We start from the raw sequence: 24,841 nt of genomic DNA on the forward strand, positions 1-24,841 counted from the left end.
TTCTTTAACACCAAGGGGAAATTTGAAGCTCGCAAAAAAAAAAAGAAGAAGAAAAAGAGATCTGGAGTACTCGACATTAGTTTGATAATTATTTTTCTCTCTAGATTATTTCTTTTTACTTTCTCTCAATGCAAGTTTGTTTTGAATTTCTTCTTGTGATATTTTCTCAAATCAACATGAACTATATTTTCTTGGAACGATGATGAATCATATTTCTTAGTTAATTAATTAATTTCTCTTCAATTGTTTCGGTCAATGTTAATTATTTATTCAGTCCTATGCTTATTTAATATACTTACTTGGCCATCAAGTTGTATTAATTTGATAATATTGATTTGTCTTGGAAGAGAAAATTAAAGTTTAGATCTAGACTAAATAGATTAGGATTAATGTTAGTAGCACTGGCGATCAAGTTAATTTGTGACTAGGATAGCAATATACCTATTGTCCTAATCAACCAAAAAGGTTTGGTCGTAATGACTTCGCCCAACTTGCTTAGCATGGGAATATAGCTAGTGGGGAAGGGGATTAACTTAGTTAGATACTGGAAGAGTCTAATTAATGTCATTGAATCCTGAGTTAGTAATTACATAGATTGAACAATTGGATGAGAGATAATTGATTAACTAGATTATGTGAAGTTAGAGTTCCAATATCTTTAAAATTGATTAAGAAACTTAGTAATTTTCATTTTTTTTAGTTTAACTGAATTTTCATAGTTAGCTTAGATTAATTTTAATAGTAATTAGAACTTATTTTATTGATTCGGATTAGATAAAAATTGAATAGTTGACACTTAACTTAGAATTTGGTTCTCGTGAGAACAATATCTTTCTTATCACTTTATTATTTGATTCAACAGTTGCACTTATGTAACAATTTTTACACATCATATATTAACTTGTCAATGACAAAATAGTTTTTTCTTTTTGTGTTATAAAGGTGTTTTTAAGAAAGTTTTGTATTATCATTGTAACAAAAATAAATAATGATGTTAATTATTTGTACCAACTAATGTCATTGTAAAAGATCACAACTACAATTTAACCATTATCTTATAACGGTGTGTCAATTGTAGGAATGTGGGTGTTCATTTAATATATAGGTAATAGATTATAGGTTACATTCTCTTCATTATTTTGAGATAAATCTCAAAATTACATATGAATTATAGTTTAATATGTAATTTTATAAATGAAGTTCGATCTTGTGGCTTGGATTCGAGTCCGACCATCTACAATTGTAATACATTTAGTTTGACTTTTGTCGAGTTCTCTGTATTATACATTGGAAGACCTGATAAATTAAAGAAATTAAGATAATTAAATTATCTAGGTAATATTATTATTAAATAATTTCAAATTAAAATGTTTTTAAATAATTATAAAATTAAGGAGAGGAAGGAGATGGTATTATTATTAAATTACTTGAAGTTAAAATATTTTGATATTTAAAGACACTTATTTAAAATATTGAATAGAATAAAAATTCTTTAATGATAAGAATCTAGCATTAATTAGTGTTCTTGTATGGATCTTAAATATTATTGAAATTATATTAAAAATTAATTGATAAAAGAATAAGGTTACAGCAACCCCAAATTATCACTTTTCGGAAGTCAGTATTTTATATTTTTGTTCCACTCAAAATAATCTACAAATTCAAAGCCAAACGTACAAATTAAAAAGAAATACTTTATTTATCATAAGTAGAAGTATTGTTCAAATATGATTCGGTAAATTTTCAATCTTTCTTCTTTTTACCATACATGGCAGTAAATGTACAAAGTACACGGCAGTTCCGATTAATCAGATGAAATTATTGGGCAAGTTTTCTATCTTTCTTCTTTACCATTCATGGTCCCATTCGATCAGGTAAACCACCCGCCTTATTTGCCCACCGAAGCACTTCCCATATATAGCAACAGGGAACACTTTTAACATACCACTCACTCCCTTCCCTCCCGTTTTCTTTATCCAAAATTTACCAACAATGGTGGATACTAAACCATTGCTTCCAGCATCCAACTCCGATGGGTCTTATCTAACAGGCTCTCGTGTAAATATCCTGAAACCCATCAAAGTTTATCTTACAATCTTTTGTGGGTTGTTGGCGGTCGGCTTGTTCGCGGCATTGTTGATAGGAAACTATTGGTCTGATCATGCTCGTATACATGGCTCATTGGCTACGTCAACCTCTAAGAGAACTCATCCTTTACGTCCTGTATCACGTGGCCCGGCTCAAGGAGTTTCGGAGAAAACGAGCGGGATTTGGGCCGGCGTATCACGTGGCCCGACTCAAGGAGTATCAGAGAAAACGAACAGGGTTAGGGCTGGCGTCCCCTGGAATATCTTGCCGGAACCATGGAACAGTACCATGTTGGAATGGCAAAGAACCGCTTTTCATTTTCAACCTGAAAAGAATTGGATGAATGGTATTATTTGATTCACTGTTCTGAAAAATACTATATTGCACTTAATCTTTCATTTGCAATGATTAAAGCTGGGTTATTAGTTTATTTTTAAGTTTTCTACCTGTGATGATATCTAATATCTTGAATTTTTGGTATGGCTTGTGCTTTTTACATGTTTTGCTCGGACATCGGAATCTGGTTTTCAGATCCAAACGGTAAGGCCTCATTTTCTTAATTTAATATGATTTTGTTGTATTAAAACAAAACCATCATAACTCAGGTTTTAGGTTTAACTTAGTTCAGTTTATAAATCAAACATTTCTTTGTTCAAATAGATTGTGTTATTTGAGGTTAGAAGGAATGGCTCTTTTTTATCTGATTAGTCAAAATCAGATTTAAAAATATTCTCAAAAAAGATGAATCCCACTTTTTCTATTAAAATATCTAATATTCTCATATGCTGCATATTTATAACCTAATGTATGATTTAATGTAATATCGTGCCAATCAGTTCCATTTCCATATAAAAAGTCAGAACAATTGTAAAATGAGGGGACCAAAATTTTATTTTTGCTAAGATTTCAATACTGGCAAAACATATGTAACAGGTCCACTGTTCTATAATGGATGGTATCATTTCTTCTACCAGTACAATCCCAATGGTGCTGTTTGGGGTGACATTGTTTGGGGCCATGCGGTGTCGAAAGACTTAATTAATTGGTTCCACCTCCCATTGGCAATGGTTGCTGACCAATGGTACGACAAAAATGGCGTCTGGACCGGTTCTGCCACCATCCTTCCTGATGGAAAAATTGTGATGCTATACACAGGATCCACCACGGAGGCTGTTCAGGTTCAAAACCTTGCTTTTCCTGCTAATCACTCCGACCCTTTTCTCATCGATTGGGTCAAGTACCATGGGAACCCGGTTCTAGTTCCACCCCCAGGCATCTATAAAAAGGATTTCCGTGATCCAACCACTGCCTGGTTGACCTCTGAAGGGAAATGGCGCATTACCATAGGGTCCAAGAGAGATAAAACCGGCATATCTTTGGTATATGATACCAAGGACTTCATAAACTATGAGATGTTAGAGGGGGAACTTCATGCAGTGTCCGGCACTGGCATGTGGGAGTGTGTGGATTTCTTCCCTGTTTCTAAAACAGAAGAGAAGGGCTTGGACACATCTATCAATGGACCCGAAGTTAAGCATGTGGTGAAGGTAAGCCTGGATGATGACAGGCATGATTACTATGCTCTTGGGACGTATCATGAGAAGAATGGTTCATGGATTCCTGATCTACCTGAAATCGATGTTGGCATCGGAATAAGGTATGATTATGGAATATTTTATGCTTCCAAGACTTTCTATGATCAGAACAAAAACAGAAGAGTTTTGTGGGGTTGGATAGGGGAAGGTGATAGTGAAGCCGCGGATATGGAGAAAGGATGGGCATCGCTTCAGGTAACTCTTTTCTGTTTCAAAATGGGCCATAAAAACGTTTATTAAAATCCAGGTTTTTTCATGTTTGTAATGTGCTACTTTCACTTACAGAGCATACCAAGGACGATATTGTTTGACAATAATACTGGTACTAATTTGCTTCAATGGCCAGTGGAAGAAATAGAGAGCTTAAGGTTGAACAGCACCGAATTTGAAAAGGTTGAAGTCAAGGCAGGATCAGTTGTTCCTCTTGATGTCGGTCCAGGCTCACAGGTTTGTCATATTCCTTCATTAACAATGATTGATTTGTATACCAAGATCTTGTTAGTTGATAAGGAGATCCCATTCCTTGGTAATGTAACAGTTGGATATCATAGCCGAGTTTGAGATGGATAAAGAAGCTTTGAAGAAAGCAACCGGATCCAATATAACATTCAGCTGCCAAACCGGCGGTGGAGCTGCCAAAAGTGGTGCACTGGGACCATTTGGTATTTTGGTGCTTGCAGATGAGAGCCTCAGTGAGCAAACTCCGGTGTACTTCTACATCGCCAAAGATTCAGATGGCGATCTCAAGACCTTCTTCTGCACCGATCTGTCTCGGTACGTGTAAAGCTCAGCTGCTCTTTCTTATCGGATATATAAGCTGACACTCACCATATTTTATTGTTTCAGATCATCTAAAGCACCCGATGTTGATAAACAAATTTTTGGGAGCTACGTTCCAGTACTCAAAGACGAAAACTTATCCCTCAGAGTATTGGTAAAGTTTTAACTTCATGTCTTTTAACATAAGAATCAATAAACATGAAAATGTATTAACATTTTCTTTTCTAGGTGGATCATTCGATTGTGGAAAGCTTTGCACAAGGTGGAAGAACAGTGATCACATCTCGGATTTATCCAACAGAAGCAATCAATGGAGCAAGTAGAGTGTTTTTATTCAACAATGCTACTGAGACCTGTGTTATTGCTTCCGTTAAGATCTGGCAAATGGACTCTGCTTTCATTCGGCCTTATTCAGATGATGATGATAAAGATGATGACGACCGGAAATCCTCTGCGCCCTGTCTCCTTTTGTGCCCTATCAATTATATAGTGTCATGTGTCACTTGTCTTTACTTCATATATCTCGTTTCAAAACTTAGTTAGTGGGAGTCAGGGTTAGATTTTCATAGATATGGGTTCCTAGATGACAAGAAGTTCTAAAGGACCAAAAAAGGAAATGCCTTGATCCGTACCCAAATTAATTAAATTTTTTGCACTTCTTCTACCAAATAATATGTCATCCCATCACCTTAATGCATTAGATGTAGTTAGGGAAGAACGTGCAGACATTCATGGGGAAGATCATCTGCATCTGCAGGTGCCACCTTGGTTAGATTGTGAATATATTTATTCGATTTTCAATAAATAATAAACAAATAAAATAATTTTAAGAAGCACTTTTTCCCCCTTAAACATTGATATTGTTTCTTTTCGAAACTAGGAAAAACCTAAATATGAAAGATAATTGGGTTTTTTTTGGCAATCCGATAAACCATCTTAATTTCCGATTTATTTCTTAATAAATTATTTATTTGTTTAATCTTTTATTAATTTTATAACTTTAAACCATACTTTATTAAATGTTATCACAAAAATCAATCCAAAAATTTAGAATTTATTAAATTATTTATTTTATTTTTAGGGTAAACTACAAAAAGAGTCACTTTTGTTTCCCTCAGGTTACATTTTAGTCACTTATGTTTGAAATGTTACGTTTTAGTCACTTATGTTATTATTTTGTTACGAAGTGATCACTCTTCCGTTAAGTTCCGCTATCTCCTTACGGTAATTCTACGTGGCAGTCCAATTAGATTTTAAGTGCCAACTTGAATTTCCTAATGGGATGAGAATAGATTTTTAATTAAATAAAGTTAATTAATTAAAAATTTTAAACCCTAAATCTTAGTTAAAAAATCATTCATCTTCCCCCCTTTTTTTAGTTTTCTTTTTCAGTTGACTAAGAAAGCTATTATCATCAGAATTTTTTATTCACCTACAAAAACAAAAGAGGATTCAATAGAGGGTCCATGTATGTCTTCTTCACCGACAAATTTATGTTCTAAAACTTAAAATCAAGTGGTTGTCGACAAATTTATGTAATAAGATGAACTGCAATGACTGCAGCATGTGAAAAATGATGTTCCAGTTAACATCCTAGAATGAAAAGCCAAAACAATTTATTTCAATGGCTGAACCAACTTTTGTTCAACTTGGGGATTTTTCCATTTTTATTTGACATGGGATTGTTTATTCAGAGAAAACTCAGAATTCCTATGTTTTGTTAATTTCCTACTTGATCGGTTTCAAGTAAAAAAGATGTAAATCGGAAACCGACTTGGAGTTCTTAATGCGTTGCATGCAAAGAAAGACAATGGTACCATTTCACCGCAATTGTGATTCTTGGAATGGGTTTCTTCAACGACGCTTATGACCTTTTTAGCATCTCTCTTATCACAAAATTGCTCGGTCGTATTTACTACTTCGATGCACTTTCTGAAAAGCCTGGAACTTTGCCTCCTCGTATTGCAGCTGTTGTTAATGGTGTGGCCTTTTGCAGAACTTTAGCTGGACAACTTTTCTTTAGTTGGCTCGGTGATAAATTAGGCCGAAAACGAGTTTATGGACTCACCTTGATGCTCATAGTGATCTGTTCCATTGCCTTTGGACTTTCCTTCGGAAAGTCTCCAGATGGTGTAATGGCAACCCTTTGCTTCTGCAAGTTTTGGCTTGGTTTTCACATGCTGCAGTCATTGCAGTTCATCTTATTACATAAATTTGTCAACAACCACTTGATTTTAAGTTTTAGAACATAAATTTTTCGGTGAAGAAGACATACTTGCACCCTCCATTGAATCCTCTTTTGTTTTTGTAGGTGAATAAAAAATTCTGATGATAATAGCTTTCTTAGTCACCTGAAAAAGAAAACTAAAAAAAGGGAGGAGATGAAGGTTTTTTAATTAAGATTTAGAGTTTAAAATGTTTAATTAATTAAATTTATTTAATTAAAAATCTATTCTCTTCCCATTAGGAAATTCAAGTTGGCACCTAAAATCTAGTTGGACTGCCATGTAGGATTACCGTTAATGAGATAACGGAACTTAACGGAAGAGTGATCACTTCGTAACAAAATAATAACATAAGTGACTAAAACGTAACATTTCAAGCATAAGTGACTAAAATGTAACCTGAGGCAAACAAAAGTGACTATTTTTGTAGTTTACCCTTATTTTTAACATACTTAAATACAGAAGATTTATCAATTTGAAATAATTAAAATTTCATATTTTTTCTTTAAAGTAGTTCTATTTTTAAATATTAATTAATGTTTAAATAAATAATAAAATTACATATATAGATAGCATAACTTTGTTAAATTTAAAAATTTAAGGGGTATTTATGTTGTTCCCTTCTAATGGTTAGTTTGAAATTTACACTTATAGATAGATTGATATAATTTTTTTACTTTCATTTTCACTTTTTTAAGTTTTAATTTTTAAAGGAAAATACTATCATTAATATTAACTCTGAACAATAAAAATACAAAAATATAATCGGCTTAACCTTTTACAAGGCCCATTTGACAAGCCCCAAAGATCATAAAGATTGAAGCCCAACCTTGGATGTGATAAATGTGTGGATGGAGTAAATTTTATTAACTTAAATTCATCAAAGTTATTTTTTTTAAGCTCAAAAGACCAATCGATTTGCAACAAATTTTTGGTTAGGATCTAAGCATTTTTAGGTTGAGATGTTTGCATATCGATCAAAGAGCTACCTCTTAGCTTCGAAATGAACTTTGAATCACCCAATTTCAAGTCCGAGAGCTCAAGTTAAGATCGTTTTAGTAAAGATTGCTCGAGTAGAATTTCTGGATGAGATTATTACGGGAAATTACGAATTTAGGGCTTTAATTTGAGTTTAAATCATATTGAGATCGATTTTAAGGCTTAATTTTGATTATATATGAGCCTAGTATTGTATTTATTAGGTTTTATATTTTATTTATTTATTTATTTCGAATTTTAGGATATTTCAAAATATTTAAGTTGTTTAGAAGTTTATATTTCTTAGTCAACATGAAAATTTAGTTCGGTCGAACTATTTCTTGTTTAGATTAATTAAAGTTCTATTATACTTGAAGTTTTATTTTGATGTAATTAGTTAACTTATATAAAGACATGTTCATTAGTCATTAGGTACAACCTTCATTATTTGATTCAATACAACTCTTTTGAGTTTTTTTTTTTGCAAGATATCTCTCTTATTTATTTTAGAATTTGTTTTCTTCTTGGTTTTTTTCTCCACCCTCTAATTTATTAGGAGTTGGTTAGAACCATTTGTGAAGGTTATTGGTTGATTAGAACCATTTGTAAAGGTTGTTGGAGATTCTTCTTCAAAGGGTTTTATAGGATATTGCATTTTCATCAGCTTACATCCAATCTTTTTCTATTTTCTCTATATCTTTATTAATCTTGATTATGTTTATTATAATCTCTTTTTTTCTAATGCTTTATCTTCTCACTTGATTTTAGGTTTCAAGATCCTAAGTTATTCTTTAAGATTGTGTCTCACACTCAAGACAAGACCCTCTTTCACTTCAAATCGCTTGAATCTTTCTTTACTGTTCTTGGATTCTTTTTTTTTCCTTAGTTTTTGCTTTCCATCAAATTACCCTATTTCTCACTAGGTTTGTTCTCATGTTTCAAGTTGCTTATTCTCAAAATAGGGTTTTCTCTATTCAATTTGATTTTCTCTTCCCTCAAACAACTTGAATTCGATCCTATTCGTTGCCTCTGCCATACGGAATCAACCATGATAGTGTGGATTGAAACAAGAACTACTAAAGTTTTCAGAGAAAACTGAGTTGGCTGGAATTAAAAACAGAAGGAAAATCGAAGAATATCGTTGAAGAGGCCATGACCAGCAACTAGCCCGAAGGTTAGCCTTGTCGTCGACAAGGCTAAAATCTGGTTTTAGAGAGTTCAACTACTAAGGTTCTTTTCCTTTAACCTAAACATTCCAATTAATTTTTAATTTTTTTAAGTTGCAACTAATTTTCAATAATAATTATTTATTATGAAAAGTAAATTAAATAATTAACACAAATTAATTAATTAGAATAAATATGGAGAAGATGCCACAAATAAATAATACACTAAATTCAATGATGCCTATTAAACTAACTAAAAATCGACTAAGGCAAGTGTACCTATCAATTAATAGTATAGCTATGGTGAGCACAAATATTGTTCCCTTAAAGACTACAATTACTAGTAATTATCGTTTTTCTATTATTTAACTTAATAATTTAAAGGATCCGATTAAAACTAAAATTAACTAAGGAATGCGTCAAAGAAATAAAACACAAAAAACAATCAAATATCAACCAAGTGACACAACAATACCTAGGTAGGAATCTGCCTAAACTTCATCTATAATTCTCAATCTAATTTATGCAAATTTTTTTCTTAGTTTCTTTGATCCGTAGAAATCTCTAATTTATGCTAATATCTCTTTTCGAGTATAAAAGTAACTAACTCTAAGTTGATTAATTGAAATTTCTTTCTAATTAAAACCCCTATTAACACATTAATTCGCTCTATAGGCCCCCTATTAGATTTGACTCTAATCCGGTAGATTTATGTCGTCTCTAGAATTGCATACAACTCCATTCAAGTATTCAATATCTAATCACAAGAAGTGTTTATTCAACCTCAAACTTATGCACATCAAAACATGGATTAATACTCTAGAATTATCAACCCATGAACAATTAAGCATTCATAATTGAAAACAAAGACTAAGGTTTCATTGCATAAAACTAGAAATCAAACAATAGGCTCCTCCCAGGGTTCATCTCTTCTAGGTATTTAGAAAATTAGTTCATACTTGCAAGAAGAAACACAAAAAATACAATATAACAAAAAAAATAAAAGAAAGTCATGATAACTCCCTTAGAAATCAACTTGGACTCTTGAATCTTGATGGAGAATTGCTTGGAAATTGACTTCAATGGTGTTATTCGAGTAATTTTCGTGCTAAACTCAGACGACTGTTGTCTCCCTCTTGCATTTCCTTATTTATACCTTCTTAAAGTGCTAAAAAAACCTAAAAATCGCAACTGTCAATTGTTAGTGCACATGGTTCCCGAAATCCACACGCCCATGTGAGAGCGCACATGTTTCCTGAAATTCACACGCTCATGTGGCTCACATGGCCGTGTGAAACTCTGTTGCCCATGTGTAGCTTCCAAACTGTTCCAATGTTTTGATTTTCACTCGTTTTTTGCTCCTATTGCTCCCAGGTGCTCTATTAACCTTTAAATTATGAATTTAAGGGATTAAGAGTATATAATTCACAATTAACACCACGTAATCTACTAAAAATGTATTAAGAATGAGGCTAAAATATGTTACTTTTAACACTTATCATTCCAATTCTATATAAACAATTACGAGCATCTATTTATACTTAAAACTTAGCTAAATTTAGTGCTTTTGACTTAGGTGTTGTTTGATAAATTGAAAAATTAAGTCTTTGAAAAAATAAATGTTGAAAAATTAAGTATTGAATTTAAATTATAAAATTCTTTGATCTAATACTTAAAATTAATTATGAAATATAATTATATAGTTTGATAAAAATAGATTTTAAATTATAAAAATTAAAATTCTACATTTTTCCTTAAATTTTAAAACATTCCACTCTCTTCTATGCAAAAATCAAATTTTAGATGTAAATTTTAATAGGATAATATAATATTAAAATAAATAAATTAAATTAAATTAAATTAAATTAAAAATATTCTTCATTAAGTGATAAGTAGCTCTTATCTATTTATTATTTTTCATATTTTTATAGAAAAATTCTATCGATTGTTTTTATTTTGAATTATCAAACATGCATATAATTTTTTTTCAAAACAAATTAATTTTTTCAATTAATTTAATTTTTTAGTGACACAAATGAAAAGAATAGCCACAATTTCATTTCAATAAACTTATCAAATAAAGATACATCATTTTCTATAAAAAAGTCCACTAAATTATTCTTTTATTTTTATTTATACTAATAAATAATTGACACTAAAAATAGTTATTTACTTAAAATTATTTTTAAATGTGACAAATGGGCATAGATCCAAAAGACATACCTAAGACGGGTTTCTGCATCCCAAATAAACATTTTCAATGGACAGTAATGCCTTTTGGGCTTAAAACTGCTCCATCACTATTTCAGAAGTTCATGATAAAGATCTTTCAGCCTATTATGGATCAAACCATGATTTATATAGATGACATCCTTCTTTATAGCCCAGAACAACTTTATAAAAGACATCGCCTATAGAAGTAGAAGACAATCTTGACAACTCATATGATAGTCTTGAACAAAAGATTGAACAGATGGAGATAAAGTGCTACAGAGCTAAAGAAGAAAAAGCAAAGATGATAGAAGAACTGAACCACACTTCTGATGTTAGTACAGACTATGAAAGTGATTAGATGTGATTAGATGTATCACTATTTTGTATGAGTCATAAAAGTAAGTTTGTTTGTTATGTAAATCTATGAGTCATAAAAGTAAGTTTGTTTGTTATGTGAAAGTATGAGTTAAAAAAGTAAGTTTGTTTGTTATATGAGTCATAAAAGTAAGTTTTTTTATTATGTAAATGAGATTCCTCCTTATCATAGTCTTAGGATAAGTCCTGAAAACTCCTCCAGAGGAGGGAGAAAGATTTTCCCTATATAAGGGAAAACAATTTTCAGTTGTAATCATCGAATAGCTTTAAAATAAAAATACCAGTGTGTTTTAAAAACATATCTTTCTAAATATTTCATGTTCTCTTTCTGATCAACATAGGCCAATCTTTAAAAGAAAATCTCCCGTGAGTTTAAAAGTATGCTCTATGCTTGCCATACAATGGATCCTGCACAACAGAAATTAAACTTACCCCAGGGGTACTAATTGATATTGGATTTAAGGAAGTATTCAGAATTAATGGTTTGACAGACCAAATCTAACAATGATAAAACAAATTTATTAGAATAGAGACTAGAGAGGCAGGCTTGTTGCTACACATCTACTGTGTAACAACCCGATTTTGACCCTAATCAGAATAGTGGTTTTGAGACCACAAATCTGAGTCAAAAAAATATTTTAATATCATTTTCTATGTTGATTATGTGTGAATTTGCATGTGTGAAATTTTCTTGAATTAATTCTATTGTTTGTGTGCTTAATTTGAGAAAATGGCTTAATCGCGTAAAATGAAAATTTGAGGGTTAAATATGAAAGTGCTCAACTGTTATTGTCTTTATAAATTGGAGGTTTTATGTGGTAATTAAGCCATTTTCCAAGTTAGTGGAAGCATTAGGTATAATATATAGTTTTCTTATATTATTAATATAATATATAAATGTTATAATAAGTATAATATATTAATATGTTATAATAAACATTAAAAGAAAGCCATTACCATTATTTTTTTACTTCATCTTCTTCACGAAACAAAACAAAAGAAAATAAAGCAACAAAGCTAGGGTTCGACCATTGTTAAGCTTGATTCAAGGTGAGTTCTAGCTCGTTTTTTGATAATCTTTATGTTTTTGAAATCGTTGCTTTTGAATACTTCAAAAGCCATGTCTTAATATTATGAATTGTTGATGATTTTGAAATGTGCCATTGATGAATGTTTGAGTTTCATGATGTTAGTTGATGAAATATGAAATATATGTGTTAGATTAACATGCTTTGTCTTTGAATTTTTGGTGAATTTGAGTAATTAGGGCTAAATTGAGAAAATAAATTTTTGAGGCACTAAAATGCGAAATAAATGAAATGCATAGACTTGTATGAATACAAGGAAGATTTGGCCTAGCTATATTGTTGTGAGATTTTGTGTATTTTGTGTTTTATGCAATAGGGACTAAATTGTAAAAAGTGTAAAATATTAGGGGTAAAAAGGTAATTTTCCCATTTATGTGTTTTTGGATTAAATTGAATGAATTAGTGAATAACAAGGTTAAATTTGAATATGTTTAGATTGAGAATCGAAGAAAACGGAATTAGATCGAGGAAAGTCGAAAGTAGTCGATTAGTCAATTTTATCCGTCGAAATCTAAGGTAAGTCGATAAGCATTTAAATGTTGTTAAATTCAAGAATATATAAATGATATGTTATAAATTGAATTATTTGATTTGTTTTATGCTTTGGCCGAATGTGATTATTGAGATAGGGATTTTGTTTTGAGTTCGATTCGATCAATAATCAATGTCTAAAAGTCCCATACGAACCCTAGGAATAGATAGGATACTTATGTCATCACATAGGATTTTTGATATGTGTTTTCATGCAAGACTAAGTCTGGGACGTTGGCATCGATTTGTTTTTACGTGTAAGACCCTGTTTGGGACAACAACATCAATCTAAGATTAAGACTATGTCTGGGACATTGGCATTGTACGAGCTTTCTGACTATCCGAGTATCCTTTTTAATTCTGAATGGTTCAACGAGAAATGTTAGGTGTGAGACCGAATGTGAAAACGAAATAAAAGTTTCAGGTATGTATTTATACCATGCTATGAAATTTAGGAAAGTATGTTTGTATTACCAAGTGACTTGGCTTATTGAAGTAATTGCGATATAAGAAGATTTGGCTTATTATTATAGTTGTAACTTATGAAATGATGAATAAACATGTATATGAGTATTTAGGCATCTAATTTATTAAAGTTAAATGCTCAGTTATAGTTGATTTAGTTGGCTTGGCAAATTGGTTTGAAATTAATGCTAATATGAATAATGTTTGCTTATGACTTACTAAGCTGTGAAAGCTTACTGTGTGTATATTTATTCTTCGTTTTATAGATTTTGGAAGTGGTTACGAGCTTGGGGATCATCAGCATGACTTATCACACTATCGACAGTTTCTTTCTGTACTTTACTAAGTTGATTTTGAATATATGGCATGTATAGCATAGTTGGAATGTTGATTTTGGATCAAGTGCTTGCAATGTAATTAAAAGCCATGCAAAAATGGCTTATGTTCTTTTGATCAAGTTTAGTGTTTATGCACATAGTTGTAATGGTCATTAAAATGAAGTTATATGTATGCATATTTAATTTTGGTATAGGTCTATGATAGGTAAGTAAGTGTGATGATTATAACTTAAATATATATTATATTCAGTTAATTGTTTAGTATATGTATAATGGTATGCATAAAGTGATAGATTAACTTAGTTATGGGATGGACTAAGGGTCGAATGTGTGTCTTGATATAATGGTTGATGCTAAGCATAATGTATGTGAGAATAGGTAATAATAAGTATGACATACTTGTATGGTGTGAATTGGTTTTGGTTTTAAATAGGTTTGGTTGGGACAAATAGGTAATAAATTATATTTAGTCCTTAAGCCTTGATTAAAATAATTTGACTTGATATTGTAAGCTATGTATATTCGATTGTGGTAGGAGCTTGTGATAGGTAATTAAAGGTGATGCAAATGGATTTGGACTTGTGTTTTGATTATGAAAGTTGTACATATTTGAATGTACATGGATTATGGATCAAATGTTATTAAATTGTATGTGTGTGAGCTTATTAATAATTTAGATTAGTTTTGAATCATGTGTATATAGGTAGCCAAGTGGAAATGGCCTATTTTTCTTTATGCTTGTATTCGGTTTGTTTAATCATGACTTATTCATTTTTTTTAGCTATGTCTGGTCTTGAAGCTTTTGTTAAATTTGATTAAAATAACATTTTAGTTTATGCATATTCGGTCATGGGTTAAATTCATGTTAGGCATTATGTTTTATAGTTTAAGAACATAGTTTGTTATTCAAGTTGTATATATGTTTGATTAATTTATGTATATGTTGATTAAGATTTTGAGATATGATAAATAGGTATAAGGAAATATTGTATTTACAAATAGATTATATTTGAAACAGGTTTAATTTGGAAGTGTTGGCGACTATGAAATTTGATTTGGTGTTATATTATCTTAAGGAATATATAATGTTTCTTGGTAGTGGTAAGGTTATATTCGAATATAGCATGAAAAATATTTAACAACATTGATATATGTAAATGTCTTGGTGAATATCATTATATATTCGAATAAGCATAGTGTATTTTAATTGATTTAAATTGGTAAAATGTACACTTTTAATTTATTTGAATGGTTAGTCTATGTACTTAAGTTAAATATTAAGCATGCAAATTTGGTTATTTGAATTGTTATATTTTAATTATGTTGTACTAATAAATATATATAAGCATAGTGCATGATTCATTTTTGGTTTTATCATTTGTTAACTAAAATTAGAAATAAGTTTTTGTTCGGTAATGCCTCGTAACCCCATCTGGCGACGGACACGGGTTAGGGGTATTACATTTAATTGGTATCAGAGCCACGATTTAGTCGATTCTAGGATTAAGTAGCGCGTGTGAGTCTAGCTATACATGCCATATTTTATACTGCAATAATGTGATGACTTCTGACATCTAAAAATGTGTTTTTGTATAGTAATTGATCCCGATCGAGCCGTAGCCGATGATGTTGAGAGTATAGCGCCTGCTCCTGAGTAAGGGACAAAGTCGGTAGATTCTAGACTGACCTCGAGTAACCAGGAGGGAGAGGCTAAACAATCCTTTTACCAAATGATGAACGACTGGTTTACTCAATATATCCGGACTAATCCGGCTGCACAACAACCTCCACCTCTACCTAATACATCTTCAATACCTATTATACCTCAAGTGAGTGATTCGTTGAGATTGCTTAAGCCTCTTGTTGATAAAATCAGAAAACACGGGACTAAAGAGTTCAGAGCTACTGATAATGATGATGCTGAGTGAGCTAAATTCTGGCTCGATAGTACTATTTGAGTGTTTGATGAGTTATCTTGCACCCCTGATGAGTGCTTAAAATGTGACATATCTTTGCTACGGAACACTGTATATCACTGATGGAATACACTAGTATCGGTGGTTCTGAAAGAGCGAGTGACTTGGAAATTTTTTCAGACTGAGTTCCGTAAGAAATACATCAGCCAGAGATTCATTGATCAGAAACACAAGAAATTTCTTGAATTAAAACAGGGTCGGATGACAATGACAGAATATGAGTGGAAATTTGTGAGACTCAATCAGTATGCCAAAGAGTGTGTTTCGACCGAAGCTATTATGTGTAAAAAATTTGAAGAAGGGTGAACAAAGATATTAAACTGTTAGTTGGCATACTTAAGATAAAAGAGTTTGTGGTACTTATTGAACGAGCTTGCAAAGCCGAAGAGCTCGGGAAAGAGAAAAGAAAAGCTGACTCTGAAGTTAGAGATTCACGTAAAAGACCATTCAGTAAGTCATTCCAGTCGACATCAAAGAAGTTCCGAGATGATCTTAGCCGTTTAAAGGCTACTGCGGGGTATTCACGATGGGATCGGGATAGACTACCTGTGAGCTCGAGAGCTACCTCAGTAGCTAGTGTGGGTAATGTTAGATCAAATCAACCTGAGTGTGAATATTGTGGTAAACGACATTCCGGTAGTTTCAGATTACATGATCGAGCCTGTTTTAAATGTAGATCGAGGGATCATTTCATTCGTGAGTGCCCAGAGTTAGCAGATCAAAATCCGGTACAGAATACGAGATCGAGTAACATTGCAACTAGAGGTAGACCACCAAGAAACACGGGTAATATGAGTGGCAGTTAGAGGGGTACCAAAGATACAGCTGTTAGATCTGAGGCTTTCTCACCTGCCAGAGCCTATGCTATTCGCGCACGCGAGGAGGCCTTATCCCCAGATGTTATTACTGGTACTTTCACTCTCTATGATACTAATGTTATTGCATTAATTGATCATGGTTAGACTCATTCATATGTGTGTGAGACTTTAGTATCCAGTAAGACTTTGCCTACTAAGTCTACTAAGTTTGTGATTAGAGTATCAAACCTCCTGGGCCGGTGTGTTTTGGTTGACAAAGTGTGTAAGAATTGTCCGTTGATGATTCGAGATTTGTATTTTCTGACTGATTTGATGTTGTTGCCATTTAACGAGTTCGACATAATTCTGGTTATGAACTGGATGACTTTACATGATGCTGTGGTTAACTGTAAAAGAAAGACTATTGATTTACGGTGTTAGAATGATGAGATTATTCGGACTGAATCTAATGATCTAAATGGGTTACCGGCAGTGATATCCTCGATGTTAGCTCAAAAATATTTGAGAAAGGGTTGTGAAGCTTACCTTGCTTATGTTCTCGACTCTAAAGTAATTGAAAGAAAGATTGAATCAGTACCAGTTGTGTATGAATATCCAAATGTGTTTCTTGAAGAATTGTCGGGTTTGCCGCCGATACGAGAGGTAGAGTTTGGGATTGAGTTAGTGCCAGGGACGACTCCGATTTCGATAGCTCCGTACAGAATGGAACCAACAGAATTAAAATAATTGAAAGCTCAATTGCAAGAGTTAAGAGATAGAGGTTTCGCGCGACCGAGTTTCTCTCCCTTGGGCGCACCAGTTTTGTTTGTGAAAAAGAGAGATGGAACTATGAGAATGTGTGTCGACTACAGACAGCTCAATAAGGTGACTATAAAGAATAAATATCTATTGCCACGTATTGACGACTTTTTCGATAAGCTAAAAGGGGCTTCAGTGTTTTCGAAGACAGATTTGAGATTGGGTTACTATCTATTGCGGGTTAAAGACTCTGATATGCCAACGACTGCTTTCCGAACGAGGTACAGACATGAGTTTTTGGTTATGCCTTTTGGACTTACTAATGCACCTGCTGTTTTCATGGATTTGATGAATCGAATCTTCAGACAGTATCTGGATCGATTTGTGCTAGTATTCATAGATGATATTTTGATCTACTCTCGTGATGAAATCGAGCTTACCGAACATTTGAGACTTGTGTTACATACTTTACGAGATAAACAGTTATATGTAAAGTTCAGTAAATGTGAGTTCTGGTTACGTCAAGTCAGCTTTTTGGGCCATGTTGTATCAGCATCAGGTATTCGAGTTGATCCGAGCAAAATTTCAGCTATATTGGATTGGAAACCTCCGAGGAATGTCTCTGAAGTTCGAAGCTTTTTGGGGCTCGCTGGTTAATATAGACAGATTGTGAAAGGATTCTCTATGATTGCAACCTCGATGACGAAGCTATTATAGAAAGATGTCAAGTTCGAGTGGTCAAAAAAGTGCTAGAAAAGCTTTGATCAGTTGAAAGCTCTTTTGACTGAACATCTAGTGTTAGTTCAGCCAGAATCAAGTAAAGAATTTGTCATTTATAGTGATGCATCTTTGAGTGATTTGGGTTGTGTTTTGATGCAGGAAGGCAAAGTCATATCTTACGCCTCGAAACAGCTAAAGCCGCACGAAAAGAACTATCCGACACACGATCTGGAATTGGCAGCTATTGTGTTTGCATTGAAGATATGGTGCCACATCTGTTCGGTGAGAGATGCCATGCTTATTCTGATCACAAAAGCCTGAAATATTTGATGACTCAGAAAGATCTAAACTTGAGACAATGTCGATGGTTAGAGTTGTTAAAAGACTACGAGCTTGTAATTGACTATCATCCGGGAAAGGCTAATGTTGTTGCTGATGCTTTAAGTCAAAAATCATTGTTTGCTTTGCAAGCAATGAAGGCGCATATGACTATGTCTAATGATGGTTCAATAATAGCCGAATTAAAAGTAAGACCGTTATTTGTTTAACAGATTTGTGAAGCTCAGAAAGCCAATGATGATTTAATTGCAAAACGGGATCAGTGTGACTTGAATGTTGATTCAGAGTTTTTAGTTGATGCTGAGGACCGTTTGAGATTCAGAAACCGATTATGTGTCCAAAAAATTCAGATTTAATTCAGATGATATTGAATGAAGCTCATAATAGTCGATTATCTACTCATCTGGGTAGTACAAAAATGTATAATGATCCGAAACAACTTTACTGGTGGCATGGTATGAAACGAGACATTTCTGACTTTGTTTCGAAATGTTTAGTCTGTCAGCAAGTAAAAGCTGAGCATCAGGTACCTTCTGGATTACTTCAGCCGATCATGATACCTGAATGGAAATGTGACTGAGTCACGATGGATTTTGTATCCGGTTTACCGTTGACACCGAACAAGAGAGATGCAATCTGGATTATTGTTGATAGATTGACAAAATCGGCTCGCTTTATTCCGGTCCGTACTGATTATTCACTTGATAAACTTGCTGAATTATATATTTCTCATATTGTGAGATTGCACGGGGTACCTATTTCTATCGTTTCGAATAGAGATCTGAGGTTTACATCGTGGTTTTGGAAGAAATTGCAAGATGCTTTAGGTATGAAACTACACTTTAGCACAGCTTTCCATCCGCAATCAGATGGTCAATCCAAACGAATCATTCAGGTACTTAAGGATATGTTGAGATGTTGCATTCTCGAGTTTGAAGGTACGAGGGAACGATACTTGCCTTTGATTGAATTTGCATATAATAATAGCTTTCAGTCTAGCATCAAAATGGCACCTTACGAGGCTTTGTACGATCGTAAATGTCATACACTATTGTATTGGACGGAGATCAGTGAAAATAAGATACACGGGGTCGATTTGATTAGAGAAACTGAACAGAAAGTGAAAGTGATTCAGGATAGTCTGAAAACAACATCAGATCGTCAGAAATCATATGCAGACTTGAAAAGAAAAGATATAGAATTTCAGATTGGAGATAAAGTCTTTCTGAAAGTATGACCATGGAAGAAAATACTCAAATTCGGTCTTAAAGGCAAATTGAGTCCGAGATTCATTGGACCTTATGAGATTATAGAACGTATCGGGACGGTTGCTTATAGATTGCTGTTGCCACCTGAACTAGAAAAGATTCACAATGTATTCCATGTTTCGATGCTCCATAGATACCGATCTGATCCTTCACATGTGATTAGTCCGGAAGAGATTGAGATTAAATCTGACATGTCTTATGAAGAAGAACCGATTCGCATTCTGGCTCGTGAGGTTAAAGAATTACGAAATAAGAAAATTCTGTTAGTTAAAGTACTGTGGCATAACACGGAGTTGAGGAAGCAACGTGGGAGCCAGAGGATGCAATGAAAGAGCATTACCCAAACCTATTCACCGGTAAGATTTTCGAGGACGAAAATCCCTAAAGGGAGGAGAGTTGTAACATCCCGATTTTGACCCTAATCGGAATAGTCATTTCAGGACCACAAATCTGAGTCAAAAAAATATTTTAATATCATTTTCTATGTTAATTATGTGTGAATTTGCATGTGTGAAATTTTCGTGAATTAATTTTATTGTTTGTGTGCTTAATTTGAGAAAATGGCTTAATCGCGTAAAATGAAAATTTGAGGGTTAAATATGAAAGTGCTCAATTGTTATTGTCTTTATAAATTGGAGGTTTTAAGTGGAAATTAAGCCATTTTCCAAGTTAGTGGACGGCATTAGGTATAATATATAATTTCCTTATATTATTAATATAATATATAAATGTTATAATAAGTATAATATATTAATATGTTATAATAAACATTAAAAGAAAGCCATTACCATTATTTTTTTACTTCATATTCTTCACGAAACAAAACAAAAGAAAATAAAGAAACAAAGCTAGGGTTCGACCATTGTTAAGCTTGATTCAAGGTGAGTTCTAGCTCGGTTTTTGATAATCTTTATGTTTTTGAGATCGCTGCTTTTGAATACTTCAAAAGCCATGTCTTAATTTTGTGAATTTTTGATGATTTTGAAATGTGCCATTAATGAATGTTTGAGTTTCATGATGTTAGTTGATGAAATATGAAATATATGTGTTAGATTAACATGTTTTGTCTTTGAATTTTTGGTGAATTTGAGTAATTAGGGCTAAATTGAAAAAATAAATTTTTGAGAGACTAAAATGTAAAATAAATGAAATGCATAGACTTTTATGAATACAAGGAAGATTCGGCCTAACTATGTTGTTGTGATATTTTGTGTATTTTGCGTTTTATGCAATAGGGACTAAATTATAAAAAGTGTAAAATATTAGGGGCAAGATGGTAATTTTCCCATTTATGTGTTTTTGGATTAAATTGAATGACTTAGTGAATAAAAAGGTTAATTTTGAATATGTTTAGATCGAGAACTGAAGAAAATAGAATTAGATCGAGTGAAGTCGAAAGTAGTCGATTAGTCAATTTCGTCTGTCGAAATTCGAGGTAAGTCGATAAGTATTTAAATGTTGTTAAATTCAAGAATATATAAACGATATGTGATAAATTGAATTATTTGATTTGTTTTATGCTTTGGTCGAATGTGATTATTGAGATAGGGATTTTGTTTCGAGTTTGATTCGATCGATAATCAATGTCTGAAAGTCCTATACGAACCCTAGGAATAGATAGGATACTTATGTCATCACATAGGATTTCTGATATGTGTTTTCGTGTAAGACCAAGTCTGGGACATTGGCATCAATTTGTTTTTCGTGTAAGACCCTGTCTGGGACAGCGACATCAATCTGAGATTACATGTAAGACCACGCCTGGGACGTTGGCATTGTACGAGCTTTCAGACTATCCGCGTATCCTTTTTAATTTCGAACAGTTCAACGGGCAATGTTAGGTGTGAGACCGAATGTGAAAACTAAATAAAAGTTTCAGGTATGTATTTATACCATGCTATGAAATTTAGGTAAGTATGTTTATATTACCAAGTGACTTGGCTTATTGAAGTAATTGCGATATAAGAAGATTTGGCTTATTATTATAGTTGTAACTTATGAAATGATGAATAAACATGTATATGAGTATTTAGGCATCTAATTTATTAAAGTTAAATGCTTAGTTATAGTTGATTTAGTTGGCTTGGCAAATTGGTTTGAAATTAATGTTAATATGAATAATGTTTGCTTATGACTTACTAAGCTGTGAAAGCTTACTGTGTGTATATTTATTCTTCGTTTTATAGATGTTGGAAGTGGTTACGAGCTCGGGGATCATCAGCAAGACTTATCACACTATCGACAGTTTCTTTCGGTACTTTACTAAGTTGATTTTGAATATATGGCATGTATAGCATAGTTGGAATGTTGATTTTGGATCAAGTGCTTGCAATGTAATTAAAAGCCATGCAAAAATGGCTTATGTTCTTTTGATCAAGTTTAGTGTTTATGCACATAATTGTAATGGTCATTAAAATGAAGTTATATGTATGCATATTTAATTTTGGTATAGGTCTATGATAGATAAGTAAGTGTGATGATTATAACTTAAATATATATTTTATTCGGTTAATTGTTTAGTATATGTATAATGGTATGCATAGAGTGATGGATTAACTTAGTTATGGGATGGACTACGGGTCAAATGTGTGTCTTGATATAATGGTTGATGCTAAGCATAATGTATGCGAGAATAGGTAGTAATAAGTATGACATACTTGTATGGTGTGAATTGGTTTTGGTTTTAAATAGGTTTGGTTGGGACAAATAGGTAATAAATTATATTTAGTCCTTAAGCCTTGATTAAAATAATTTGAATTGATATTGTAAGCTATGTATATTCGGTTGTGGTAGGAGCTTGTGATAGGTAATTAAAGGTGATGCAAATGGATTTGGACTTGTGTTTTGATTATGAGAGCTATACGTATTCGAATGTACATGGATTATGGATCAAATGTTATTAAATTGTATGTGTATGAGTTTATTAATAATTTAGATTAGTTTTGAATCATGTGTATATTGGTAGCCAAGTGGAAATGGTCTATTTTTCTCTATGCTTGCATTCGGTTTGTTTAATCATGACTTTTTTTTAGCTATGTCTGGTCTTGAAGCTTTCGTTAAATTTAATTAAAATGACGTTTTAGTTTATGCATATTCAGTCATGGGTTAAATTCATGTTTAACAAATAGATTATATTTGAAACAGGTTTAATTCGAAAGTGTTGGTGACTATGAAATTTGATTTGGTGTTATATTATCTTAATGAATATATAATGTTTCTTGGTAGTGGTAAGGTTATATTCGAATATAGCATGAAATTTTTTTAACAACATTGATATATGTAAATGTCTTGGTGAATATCATTATATGTTCGAATAAGCATAGTGTATTTTAATTTATTTAAATTGGTAAAATGTACACTTTTAATTTATTTGAATGGTTAGTCTATGTAATTAAGTTAAATATTAAGCATGCAAATTTGGTTATTTGAATTGTTATATTTTAATTATGTTGTATTCATAAATACATATATATATATATATATATATAAGCATAGTGTATGATTCATTTTTGGTTTTATCATTTGTTCACTAAAATTAGAAATAAGATTTTGTTCGGTAATACCTCGTAACCCCAATCCGGCGACAGACATGGGTTAGGGGTGTTACATTTTGTCCGTTAAATTATGTAGACATAATTTATGGTTTAATCCTTAAAGTATATTTAATTTTTCACTTTGGTACTGAAACCTTTCTTTTTCTAGTTTGGTATCTAAAGTATCAATTCCCTCTATTTTTGGTTGATTTTGCAACGGCCTTTAACAAAAATCTATTTAGCCACTTTGGCCAATGGAAAAGTACCATGTGACTTATTTTGACAAATGAAAAAATACCCCGTGGAAATTAGATTTTTAAAAAAATATATTAAATTTTATTGATAAAATATAAAAATATACATCACGTGTCCTTTTTAATATTATATATATTATATTGATAAAATTGTAAAATTCATATTAATATATAAAAATTTTAAAAATATTTTTATAAAATTCTAAATTATATAATTCTAAATTTTAAAAATTCAAAATAATATATAAAATTGAATTTTTTATAAAATTAAAAATATATTTAAATTTCAAGTAATTGAAAAAAACTTGAAATTTAAATACCTTTTAGAATTTTATAAAAATTTTATTTTAAACTTTTCTAAATAACTTTTACATTTTTTATATTTTTGTAATAATATTATTAATTTCAACTAATTTCTTTTCAATTATCGTATTTTTGCAAATTTTATTTTTATAATTTTTATAATTTATATTTTTCTAGATTATATATATTTTCCAAATTTTTATATTTATTTTTGTTTCATATTTTTTAATTAGTATATATGTTTAATGAAAGAAACTATTTATTATTTTAGATAAAATCGCCGCATTGCTCTTTGTGATTGGTCATTAGATTTTTTTAACGGCTGTCAAAAATAGATTAAAAATATAACGAGAGCATATTTTAAGTTCAAATTGGGAAGTAATTGATACTTTAAATACCAAAGGAATAAAAAATTTAGATATCAAAATAGAAAATAAAGTACAATTCAAAGTCCAAAATGTAAAAACCTGAACCTGAAGACCCACGCTGATCCACCATATGATAACAGGATTTTCCATCAATTTGCTAGTTATAGAATTTTTTTGGGTTAAAATATAGCATAAGTACCTGAACTCTTTATAAATTTTAGAATTCAGTCTTTTAATTTTTCAGATTTCAATTAACATAGTTAAAATTATTTTGTCAAATTTTGGTTTATTACAAAGTCATCTTTTAGTTATATGACTATTAAGTAAGGTTTTTAATTTTAAAATTTAACATCAATAAATTTTTTAAAAAATTGTATTAATAATTGAACTTAAATTTTATCAAGTTAAAAGAAAATAAAGAGATTAAATTTCTAAAAGTAAAGATATAAGGATTAAATTGTAAATTTGTGTAACCAGTTCCCCACCTTCGTTGAATATGATAATCTAGTAAAAATTCAAATTCATGATATTTTTTTCAGGAAGAAAATATTAAACTTTAAAATTCCCCCAGAATAAACAGATGGAAAGGCAACATCCAATGAAAAACAAGCAAGAGACGTGTGTTAATCCCAACCAGTCCCGTTACTGCAAAAACAAGTGGATAAAATTGGAGCAAACATT

The 24,841-nt window shown here is 31.7% G+C and overlaps 1 protein-coding gene across 1 annotated transcript; it reads left to right on the top strand.

Annotated features, from left to right (window-relative positions):
• The first annotated feature begins 1,968 nt into the window (after positions 1-1,968).
• Positions 1,969-5,215, top strand: LOC105792099 (acid beta-fructofuranosidase 2, vacuolar). Its single transcript, XM_012620500.2, has 7 exons — positions 1,969-2,434; positions 2,620-2,628; positions 3,022-3,878; positions 3,969-4,130; positions 4,222-4,457; positions 4,530-4,617; positions 4,692-5,215. Exons 1-7 carry the CDS (start codon positions 1,993-1,995, stop codon positions 5,004-5,006), a joined length of 2,109 nt encoding a protein of 702 aa, XP_012475954.1. The 5' UTR covers positions 1,969-1,992; the 3' UTR covers positions 5,007-5,215.
• The last annotated feature ends 19,626 nt before the right edge of the window (positions 5,216-24,841 follow it).

This window comes from Gossypium raimondii, chromosome 8 (genome assembly GCF_025698545.1).
Source record: "Gossypium raimondii isolate GPD5lz chromosome 8, ASM2569854v1, whole genome shotgun sequence".
NCBI classification, from domain to species: domain Eukaryota; kingdom Viridiplantae; phylum Streptophyta; class Magnoliopsida; order Malvales; family Malvaceae; genus Gossypium; species Gossypium raimondii.